The 10,893-nt window shown below is 34.3% G+C and overlaps 4 protein-coding genes across 4 annotated transcripts in view; 1 reads left to right on the top strand and 3 right to left on the bottom strand.

Moving 5' to 3' along the window:
* LOC108567601 (protein timeless homolog) overlaps positions 1-3,848 on the top strand; it is a gene marked incomplete at its 5' end in the record, with an annotated part of 8,990 nt that extends 5,142 nt beyond the window's left edge. Inside the window, 3 exons of the mRNA XM_017928171.1 lie at positions 2,046-2,249; positions 2,322-2,506; positions 3,008-3,848. Coding sequence (XP_017783660.1) covers positions 2,046-2,249; positions 2,322-2,506; positions 3,008-3,799 — 1,181 coding nt within the window. The remainder of the gene's footprint in view (positions 1-2,045; positions 2,250-2,321; positions 2,507-3,007) is intronic.
* LOC108567614 (cysteine-rich secretory protein 2-like) lies at positions 3,849-4,685 on the bottom strand. The gene is made up of 5 exons (XM_017928195.1): positions 4,623-4,685; positions 4,451-4,569; positions 4,314-4,392; positions 3,982-4,261; positions 3,849-3,922 (listed from the first exon to the last, which is right to left on the bottom strand). The coding sequence occupies exons 1-5, from the start codon at positions 4,654-4,656 to the stop codon at positions 3,859-3,861; spliced, it is 576 nt and encodes a 191-aa protein (XP_017783684.1). The 5' UTR covers positions 4,657-4,685; the 3' UTR covers positions 3,849-3,858.
* A 2,944-nt stretch (positions 4,686-7,629) lies between these two features.
* On the bottom strand, positions 7,630-8,705 carry LOC108567597 (venom allergen 5-like). Its single transcript, XM_017928156.1, has 5 exons — positions 8,627-8,705; positions 8,442-8,560; positions 8,087-8,165; positions 7,754-8,030; positions 7,630-7,693 (listed from the first exon to the last, which is right to left on the bottom strand). The coding sequence occupies exons 1-5, from the start codon at positions 8,703-8,705 to the stop codon at positions 7,630-7,632; spliced, it is 618 nt and encodes a 205-aa protein (XP_017783645.1).
* Positions 8,706-10,560: 1,855 nt separating this feature from the next.
* Positions 10,561-10,887, bottom strand: LOC108567604 (cysteine-rich venom protein LIO1-like). Its single transcript, XM_017928185.1, has 2 exons — positions 10,750-10,887; positions 10,561-10,690 (listed from the first exon to the last, which is right to left on the bottom strand). The coding sequence occupies exons 1-2, from the start codon at positions 10,878-10,880 to the stop codon at positions 10,627-10,629; spliced, it is 195 nt and encodes a 64-aa protein (XP_017783674.1). The 5' UTR covers positions 10,881-10,887; the 3' UTR covers positions 10,561-10,626.
* Positions 10,888-10,893: the final 6 nt, after the last annotated feature.

The raw sequence follows: 10,893 nt of genomic DNA, 5'->3' as shown, positions 1-10,893 counted from the left end.
AATGTTTATTCTTGCATTAACGAACTACATTATTTACTTTAATAAATATTTTTTCATTCAATATTTCCACTTACATTTTGTGCATCTTTTTGAATAAATAAAAGTAAGAAAGTTAAAAAATAATGTGTACAAACTTATATAAATAATCTAGTTAAATGTGTTACTTTGCTTTATTGATTAATTCCAGAAGTTTATTAATTTTTTTATATTATATTGAACACAGCAGATTTTAGTTTTTTTTTTCTGCAGTTTACCTTCGTTCGGTAAACATGAATTGCATTTTGTTCCAAAACAGTACGTTCCTTAATGAAAATTCAATATTTATAGATGAAAGAGGGTGAGGTAAAAAGAAGTAACAAAAAGAGTGTGCAGTACGTGTGCAAGCAGGATGAAACAATGGTCATTGATTTTTCGGTTCCTCGCCTGCAACGAGGGAAAACTGGAGCCAAATGCAAATTACAATTCGATACAGTATAAATGAGCAATCAATTTACGTCGCGTTTCTTTTCCATCCCTTTCGTTTCCCGGGGCAATTTTAACATAATAAATTCCCTCTCCCCGACAAACATAAAAGTTTCTATAAAGCTCGGCTCATTCCCTTCTGCTCTCTCTCTGTTTTCCTCATTGGCGATAAAGTATCCCAACCATCCCTGTTTTCCTGTAATTTATATCCGCTTTAAACACACACACAAACCAAAAAATTTTATCGCTTTCGCCCACCTCGAACAAAGCCGCCGCTCCGTTACCATCCTCCCTCGACGACGGAAGAAGGAAACCTCGTAAAACTACTTTACTGTATTAGTTTATTAAATATTTATCTGCGCACCACCTGCCCTGTAATATCTTTTATAGATGGAATACATCACTGCCGGTCGTCCTATCTTCCTTCCTATTCTGCTCTGCAATAGTTTTGTTTTGTGTGTTTTTTTTTAGTTTTCTCCATTATTTCTCTTTTATTTGCGGCAAAGCGCGAACCGCCCTCGGTCATTAATCTGTCTGTAAACGCACAAAGATATCCCATCCGCGTCCATTTATCTCGTGCGCGATTTCACTTTTGTGCTTAGCATCAGTTTTACCACAAAGCAAAAAAGGTATATAGTATATAATAAGGGTGGAGGCGTAAAGCCGCCCCCGGTCTCCTCTGTCTGCATTGTACGAGAATTAGGGGTGCAAAAGCCTGTGTAAGCCTTCACAAACAAACGGCAGGGGACGCACGAAAACAAAACAAACAAAAAAATATATATACACACGATGCGTGTACGTATTCCAATGTATATATATATGAAAGGACACACTGTGAAAGGGAGATGAATAAATGATGATGATATGAGTAGTAGAGGTAGCATTTGTATACGGATTCTGCACAGATTGGAATAGCCGGAAACGAGCTGAACTTTCTATTTAAATGCAGCTATTTCATGTATACTTTAGTAATAGCAAACATGTTAAATATAACAGATTTCTGTAACAAACTAGAGAAAAAGAACTAATTAATGATTAATCAATAATTTTAAAAGGAACTTTAATGGTTGGAACATTTTACTTACTTACCTGTGGACATCTATATTAAGTTTGGAACATCTGTTGCCTGAACCTTTCTTCTTCATTGATTTCCTCCACTGCATATCTTCATTTAACGTCTTGATTGATCTTGATTTATATCAAAGATTTACTGTAAGGAATTAACTAAATCCTTATGATAATTCATGTATGATATTTTAATATCAAAGATTTTGTCCAAATATTTAGTTTACATAAGATATACTAGATAAGACAATAATTTCCCATGACACAACACTAATGTAAACCCATAATAATCAAGGCTAGTATACCAAAATCTACATTCTCAAATCAGTCTTGGTGTAGGTAATACAATTATGGTTGTTTGGGTTCACGTGAAGGCAAATTTGTGGAATATTCATAGATTTAACTAAATTGTGGATTGTATAAGATCTTCTGGATAAGGCAATAATAGTGATTGTTACGATGATGTAATTAAAACGAAAACTTTGTTCGTTTGTGTGATTTTTCATTAAATGTTTCAGATGAGGATGGCAGCAGCGATTCGGAGTCGGAGATGTCTTCGGAGCAACGAAACCGTTCTAATCCCGACGGTCTCAAGTTGTCCGCAAAGAAGAAAACCAACAAGAAGAAGAAGAACAACAACAAGAAAGAAAGTTCTGGTCACGCGCGGCGTGCCTCCGTCCGGGATCTTTCCGCGACGCTCATAAGTCTGATGGCAGCAGGAGGTATAATCGTATAAACCGGAAAGTATTACGTTCTATTTTTTGTTTGCTAACTGGGTGCGTTTGAAATTGCAGAGCACGCAGATGCCCTGGGGTGGCTGAAGGAAAGTTTCGAGGACGCCATCGAGGATTTGGATGATGATGCCGACGAGGGGGTGCCGCTGGTGCCGATCATGGATCAGCAAGTCGCCGCGATGGATTCCGAGGAATTCAAAGGTCTGCTGCGTGGATTGGGGATCAGCGAGCCTTCGGATGAGCAGGTTCGTTGTTGTCTACGTCGATGATAATCCGCATTCGCTAAATCTCGGTTTATGAAACGGATTTCATTACTTATACATTTGCACCTCAGTAAATAAAGCCCTAAGTGATAATCTGCGAGGAAATCGTGCAGGAGATGAGACCATAATCTGCCCATTATACCTACCCGGATGGGCAATCAATCTTAATAACTAACACCTTAAATCCGGCGCCCCACGTTCGGCGCCATCACCGTAGCGACCTCTATGCGCGCATAACGCACCAGTATTGATTCTCTTCGGATGCACCACGACTACCGACATCTATCTTTCCAAGCTTTCACTCAACCAAAGAGCTCTGGAATATAGTAAAATTCATTCAAAAATCTGTACCTAATTCTCTTTTGGAAAATGTATTAGTAATAGATAGAATCAAGAGATGCCATTCATTTCTACATTCTTATTTAAAATGATACTGTATTAATCTTAACTAATAATTGTAATTACTTTCTTATTCTTTTTTAGGAAACATATTGGAGGATGCCCCCTTCGTTATCAATGAAAACGATGAAAGAAAACTGCGATTTGATTGCGAAAGCCTTAGATAAAACACTCACAGTTCCGGAAATTGAGGAAGAAGAACCAATAGAGGAACCTCAGCAGGAAAGACCTGTCGATTCATCATCCGACGATGAAGACGTTTTTGACCGTTTAAAGCGTTTGAGACAGGAACCAGTTAACGTTAGCACTCCGCCCAAATTGGAAAAGAAGAGAGAGTTGACGCACGAAGAAACCATGGCGGAGGTCGTTAAAAGCGTGAAAATCAACAAGATCAAATCTAAACTATCCGATCTATCCAAAAAGCGCGCCGTGAATAAAGCCATGTCGCTGATTGATTTTGAAAATGATGATGATGACGTCGAGGAAGAACCTTCATCGAGCAAACCAAAGAGAAGGATCAGAGCTATGGATTCTAGCGATGACGAGGAAACGGACGATAAGACTGAAATGGTGGGACCGGACGAGAGCAACAGGCTCAGTTTTAAACCGTCGAGGATCTTGGATTACGACAGTGACGATGACACCAGCAAGGTTGAAGGTGAAAGCAACAATGAGAGACCGTTCAAAACGATGCAGGGTCTGGAGAGCGATAGCGATGAGGATATTGCAGTTTCGTCCAAGAGGATTGGAGGAAGAAGTCAAATATTGGATAGCGATGATGAAGAAAGTAATAAGAGAAGCAGATCCGCTTCAGATACGGAGGATAAACCGATTGTTAAGAAGGCCAGGGTCATTGCCAGCGATGATGAAGATTAATACTGTTTTTGCATTTATATTGTAAAGATTTTGTTTTATTAATAAAGATATCCGTTTTTTTAACACAAGTTTTCGCATCCGCGTCTTCCTGACTTGTAAGGCGCTTTTCCTATGATGTTTCCACTGTAATTTAGATAGCGATTTAATGTAAGTACGCATGTGGTTGACTTGTTTATATTTACCCAGGTCCATAGTAGCAGGTGTAGATCTTTCCGTACGGGTATCTGGTGTTGGAGAGGTTCTCGAAGGCGATGAAATGACAGGCGAGGGCTTCGCTTTCGGCCCAAACGATTTGCGAGTAATGTCCACCTGCCATTGTCTCCGGATCCAGATTTGGGTACTGGTAATTCTCATTATCGTTGAACCAAGAGGTGATGACCTTTTCCCAGTTCTGTTCGAAGGCGCTGTCCAAATCGGTGGTCATCTCCATAAATAAGTTTTGTCCAACGTGTCTGAAACGTTCTGCACAAACAAATACGCATTCCATTGAAAGACTAATGATTCAGTGAATTACCGTCATGGATCTTTTTGCTCTGCAATTTACAATTCTCCAGGGAGGTCTTAACCAGATCGTCCAATTGATGGTCGTATTTCTTTAATTCATTAATTAATCATATAAGTTTATTGAATACCAACAAAGCGTTTATTCACCATTCTCTTCAAGTTGATTCCTCGGGGTTGATTCTTCACCGATCCATGTGCAACTTCCATCCTGAACTTGTTGTGCAGCCTCACGACCTCCCTGACACCCACGTGACTGATTCCATGCTCTGCAAATATCTCAATAGTTCAACATTTCTTTACAGATCAACGGTAATCATACCAATAATTTTTCCTCCATCAGGACAACTAAGCATTGCACTTGCGTGGGCTACGAACAACAGCAATAAGGGCCACATGATGAATGTTCAATGTCCAATGTCCAATTGTTTATATATTGTTAGTCAAGCTGCTTTTTTTATTGTTAATTGTTTGATAAGAAGAAACACAATAGGAACTAATCATAAATTGCAATTGTTTTGGTGAACACTTAGTCACGGTTTGCTTGCATTTAATATTTCCTTTGTTTACAAAATATCTTCGTTATCGAGTAGCGTAATCATATGATATTTCCAATGCAATAATAATATGTATAATAATGAGTCAGATATTAAATATCTGTTGATCTGCACATCATAGTAGGGGGGAAATACTTGATCGCTTCAGCTTTCAATTCGTTTGCATTTAGTAGTTCAACTGCATATTTGCTGTGTATTACTATAAAAATACAGTCTAACAGTTAAAATCCAGTGCATTTCTTCACATGTCTAACCAAATTACCATTAATTTTCTGTTTTGGAGAAAGATTTTCGACTTTTTCAATACACTTTCCCAAAAATTTCGGCATGAAGAGTACAGTTCTATAGCAGAGCGTACAGTGTGCAGCAGAAGTCGAGATCAAGTAATTTATCAAATGATACCGGAGCAATGGTTTGAATTAAACGAACGAAGAGATCGATCGATGGAACGGGGAACGCAACAACCGAATGTATTTTCTGAACAAGAATCTCGTGGACGAAGAGCGTGGAATGGACCACCAAGACGCAACGCTTTCAATAGACCATCGGAAAGAGCGTATTTTGCAGAAGAGGAACAGAGACTGTGGAATCTATTACGGCAACAAAGAGTGTTAAACGCTCAACAAGAACAAATTTTGTGGAATCAGATACAGCAGCAAAAATGGAATGGCGTTGAAGATGATACTCTGTGGAATACGCTTCAAGAGCAGAGGGAATGGCATGGAGAATTGGAGAGGAGGATTTGGAGCAGGCTGCAACGGATGAGAGGATTGAATAAGCAACAGCATCAAAGTGATAATCGTGGTTTCGATGGGTGGAATAGGCAGCAGCAGAGGGCACGAAATGGAACGCAAGGACGAAGGACCCATCGTAACCAAGGACGAAGATCGAATCGTCAGCAAAATAACATAGGGTCACAAGGACTTAATAGATACCAGGATCAGCAATTATTGAATATTAGACCGAAAATTTGCATGATGTGGAATGGATTACCGGAACAAAGAGTTTGGAATTTTGGGCCTCAAGTGCAACGGCCATGGGTCGAATTCCCCGATCATATTGTAACATCGTGGAATGGTTTACAAGAACAAACAATTTCTAATGGACTAGCATTACCGTGGACTGGACAACAGCAAATAACATGGGACGGTTTTCAAGGGCAGATGCCTTGGATTGGACAAGAACAGGTTGTTTGGAATGGACTACAAGAGCAAATACCGTGGAATGTTCAGCAAGATCACCCAATATGGAACGGAATACCTGTGCAAATTCCATGGAACAGGCAACTGGAACAAATTGTATATGACTCTGCACTTCCTCAATTACAATGGTATGAGCTACCAGAACAACCAGTTTGGAATGAATGGGATGCTAAAAGAAGAAAAGACAACAAACAATGAAGACATAATTACTTTCATTAAAAAATATTTGGGTTTTAACCATCGGATATTTAAACATAAGTAATAAATATTAATAAAACTATACGTAAACAGTGTTAAAAACATATTTAATTTCAACTCTTATATTTTGTTTGTAAATTTAAATAGTGCTGATTTAGTTGCCTATACTGAAGTATTGCTGATTTATTTAAATTTACAATTTTATATTATCATCTTTTCATAATATATTTATCTTTATTTACTAATGTGTTACAAAATCTGATACAAATATTTATATAATAAAGAGCGTTTTGAGAGTTAAAAATAATCTAACCTTCATATTTGTAATCAAGTTATAAGACAATTATAAGCAATAATTAAGGACGCACATAGATGTATTTATGATAAATGTTTTCTCTAAAGATTCAAGATTAATTTTCATATTCAAGATTCTTTTGGAAGCAACTGGTTGTTATAATATAAACTGATTTCGAAGAACATATTTTCTGACATGTCAACTGCCATTGATTATTGATATTTGTTAATAAATTTGTGAAGAAACTAAATCACCTGCATTAATGAATTTAAGCTCATTTTATTCTTTGAAAATTCAAGATTAAAATTCAAATTTACATTTCTTCTGGGATCAAAATATAATCAAATTTTTAAAACGTTGTCAATTGTCATATATAAATTTTTGTAATTAAATTACGATGCAACTGAAGCATCTATATAGACGCTTTTATGCTTATTTTGTTCTTTCAATATTCAAGATTAAAATCCAGTTTCAATTTTCTTCTGGGAGTAGCTCCTCTTCGAAATATAAGATAATTTTGAAAAAAGTTAATTTTTGGGCTGTCAGCTGTCATTTACCAAATTTTGTTATTAATTCACAAATTTTGTAATTAAATTACGAATCAACTAAAACATCTAGATAGACGCTTTTATGCTTATTTTGCTCTTTCAATATTCAAGATTAAAATCCAGTTTCAATTTTCTTCTGGGAGTAGCTCCTCTTCAAAATATAAGATAATTTTGAAAGAGTTAATTTTCGACTTGTCAGCTGTCATTTACCAAATTTTGTTAATAATTCACCAATTTTGTAATTAAATTGTGAACTAATTAAAGCACTCAGTTGCATGATTTTAGGCTTATTTTGTTCTTTGAAGATTCAAGATTAAGATTCAAATTCATTTTTTCTTCTGGGAGCAGCTTTTCATCAAAATATAATTTAATTTAATAGGCGTTATTTTTTGACGTGACTATGTGTTAATTTACCAATATTTCAATTCTCTCAATTATATTAACAGAGTGGGGAATAATAATCAATGAATTGTTGCAATTAATCTTTTAATTATAGTTTTACAATAAACAATATGAATTTAGAAAAATATTAACAAAGGTTTTCGCATCCAGAAGTTCCTGTCTCATAGGGTGCTACGCCGATGTAGTTACCACTGAAAATATTAAGATGATTAATTGCGTTATTGCATTTGAAAACTCTTGAAGCAACGTACCCTGGTCCGTAGTTGCAAGTGTACAATTTGGAATAAGGCGTTATCGGAGTGGTGTTATCGTAGAAGTAAATATAGTCGCATCCAACATTTTTGCTGTCTGCCCACGCCACTTGCGTGTAATGTCCGGTCACCTTGTTTTCTGCTGTAATGTTAGGATAGGTGAAGTCCTTATTCTCAATAAACCATGAAGCAACTGCACGATTCCAGTCCTGCCCTTCGTCGTCCTTTTCGGAGCTCCTCATCATGTACAAGTTTTGTCCGATCCAATTGAAACGATCTTCAAGAGAACAATTGTGGATTTATAATGTTAAATGCATTGAGGATTAAACTTACCATCCTCAGCTATGATGTGGTGCATCGTGCAAGAATCTGACACGACTTTTCCCTTCTCTCCAATACCTTGATCGTAAACCTATAAATAATTTGAAGACTTAATTTAATAAAATTATTATAAAAATTGTGCATTTTAAAACTTAAAACAAAGAGATGTTTTGGTTACTTAATTCAAATACTTAATCAAGTAACGTTTTAATAAACCTATTTTAATTATTAAATTTTGTCAATGTATCATAAAATATAAATATTTCATAATAATTTGGTAATTTATGTGGAAATCTGTTTCTGTTTCTGTTGATAAGCAACGGCAATAACAATTGTTTATTATAACTTGTATAAGAAAAAATCTTACCATCTTCTTCATGTTAACAGCCCTTGGTTGATTTGCCAACCTTCCGTTGGCGATTTCAAGCCTGTAATCGTTGTGGGCTTTGATCACTTGTATTTTTCCTTCCTCGGTGATTCCTCTGGCTGGAAAAATTAAATATTTTTAATAAAATTATTATTAGGTTTAAGGTTGAAATGTTTTCGGTATACCGAAGATTTCTCCTCCAGATGGACAGTTTTCTGAAGCTGCAATAGCGACAAGAGCTGCGATGAATACCGGACCGAACATCGTGCTGGTTGTGATATCAGAGCTTCTATCCTGCTCACATTTATAGCCAATTTGTTGATTGTTTTTATGTCGTTTTGATTTACAATCTATTGAATATGAACAATACATAAATTTGATTGCAGATGAAATATGGGTAAACTTTGTTATTACAATTATGAATTCTATCAATGGAAACAATGGTTAATAATTACTTAAATCTAGTTGTTTAAAACGCTTAAGATTATTTATTGTTTTGCCGTTGCTAGGCTAATTTTGAAAACGTTGTATCAACAATTTATTGGTATATTTTTTTATTGAATATAGAAGAAACTAATCTACTTAAAGAGATTATTTTATGCTCATTTAATCAAAATAGAAGCAAATATTAATATCGTTCATTTTGCAAAGAAACTAAAGTACCTGGATTAATGGTTTTATGATAATTTTATTAATTGAATATGCAAGATTAAGATTATAATTCATTTTTGTTCTGGGAGTGGTTATTAATTAAAATATAAGCAAATTTCAAAAGTATTAATTTTCGACCTGTCAACTGTAATTGACTATTTTTTTTTATTAAATTGCAAAGAAACTAAAGCATATGAATAAATGGTTTTATGATTATTTTATTCTTTGTAGATTCAAGATTAAAATTCGTATACATGTTTCTTCTGGGAGCAGCTATTAATTAAAATATACGCAAATATATAAATCGTTAATTGTCGACCTGTCAACTGTCATTCACCAAATTTTGTTATAAATTTACAAATAAACTAAAACACCTAAATAAAAGCTTTTATGCTCATTTTATTCTTTGAAGATTCAAGATTAAAATTCATATTCATATTTCGTCTGGGAGCAGCTATTAATTACGATATAACCAAATTTCAAAACCGTTAATTTTTGACCTGTCAATTGTCATTCACCAAATTTTGTTATTAATTTACAAAGAAACTGAAACAACTGAATGAATTCTTTTATGTTCATTTTATTCTTTGAAGATTCAAGATTAAAATTCGTATAAATGTTTCTTCTGGAAGCATCTATTAATTAAAATATAAGCAAATTTCAATAGCGTTAATTTTCGACCTGTCAACTGTCATTTAACAAATTTTGTTATAAATTTACAAATAAACTAAAACATCTGAATAAATGATTTTTATGCTCATTTTATTCTTTGAAGATTCAAGATTAAAATTTGTATAAATGTTTCTTCTGGGAGCAGCTGTTAATTAAAATATACGCAAATTTAAAAATCGTTAATTTTTGACCTGTCAATTGTCATTCACCAAATTTTGTTATAAATTTACAAATAAACTGAAACACCTGAATAAATGCTTTTATGTTCATTTTATTCTGTGAAGATTCAAGATTAAAATTCGTATAAATATTTGTTCTGATAGCAGCTTTTAATCTAAATATAAGCTAATTTAAAATACGTCATTTTTCGATGTGTCAAATTTCTTATTAAATCATGAAATAATAAAATGAAATATTAATCTATATGTAAGTTTTTAAATATATAATTGAATCTTCTATGTAATTTTATAAATAATTATTAATTTTGTTATTATTTGGAAAATGCAAATTGCAATATCTCTACTATTTGTTTATTAAAACTGAAATTGATGCAAACAATGTTTACGTGTTTTTGTTTCAAAATGAATAATGACTTCAAACGTTAATGCAATATGCAACAATCGCGTTACATACATGATTCACTATAATTTGAAACACGTTTTGCTGCAAATATGCATTATGTAATCTAGTTGTAGTACAAATGCGGACAATAACAACATATTTTTTTTATTTGTTTATATGAAAATCGTGGAATCAAATTTTATCAGTTAGGAAAGTTTGAATTATGTTTAGAGCGTTTTAAATTAATTGTTGTAATTTATTGATTTAAATGATTATAGTTTTACAATGAATTATGGTAAAATCAGCAAAGATCTTCGCATCCAGAAGTCCCGGTCTCATACGGCACTTGTCCTCCGACGTTACCACTGAAAATATTAAGATGTTTAATCATGATGTTGTCTTTAAAACTATTGATATAATTTACCCTGGTCCATAGTTGCAAGTGTACAATTTAGCGTACGGATATTGCGGTTGATCAACATCGTAGAAGTAGATGAAGTCACATCCTACAGATTTGCTATCAGCCCACACCACTTGCGTGTAATGTCCGGTCATCTTTCCTGGTACT

Source organism: Nicrophorus vespilloides, unplaced genomic scaffold (genome assembly GCF_001412225.1).
Source record: "Nicrophorus vespilloides isolate i.1.1-1 unplaced genomic scaffold, Nicve_v1.0, whole genome shotgun sequence".
In the NCBI taxonomy this organism is placed as follows: domain Eukaryota; kingdom Metazoa; phylum Arthropoda; class Insecta; order Coleoptera; family Silphidae; genus Nicrophorus; species Nicrophorus vespilloides.
Note: the sequence above shows the minus strand (reverse complement) of the source record. Positions and strands in the feature narration are given on the sequence as shown.

Bases quoted from the DNA above. Each gene is read 5' to 3' on its own strand.
- LOC108567614 (XM_017928195.1), bottom strand. From the start codon at position 4,656: ATGCTTAGTTGTCCTGATGGAGGAAAAATTATTG. The intron at 4,262-4,313 runs GTAATTCACTGA...TTGTTTGTGCAG, and splicing joins GAGCAAAAAGATCCATGACG to AACGTTTCAGACACGTTGGA. The intron at 3,923-3,981 runs GTAAATATAAAC...TCTAAATTACAG, and splicing joins ACCTGCTACTATGGACCTGG to TGGAAACATCATAGGAAAAG.
- LOC108567597 (XM_017928156.1), bottom strand. From the start codon at position 8,705: ATGTTCGGTCCGGTATTCATCGCAGCTCTTGTCGCTATTGCAGCTTCA. The intron at 8,166-8,441 runs GTAAGATTTTTT...AATTATTTATAG, and splicing joins CTGTTAACATGAAGAAGATG to GTTTACGATCAAGGTATTGG. The intron at 8,031-8,086 runs GTAAGTTTAATC...GTTCTCTTGAAG, and splicing joins CCACATCATAGCTGAGGATG to ATCGTTTCAATTGGATCGGA.
- LOC108567604 (XM_017928185.1), bottom strand. From the start codon at position 10,880: ATGACCGGACATTACACGCAAGTGGTGTGGGCTGATAGCAAATCTGTA. The intron at 10,691-10,749 runs GTAAATTATATC...TAATATTTTCAG, and splicing joins ACTTGCAACTATGGACCAGG to TGGTAACGTCGGAGGACAAG.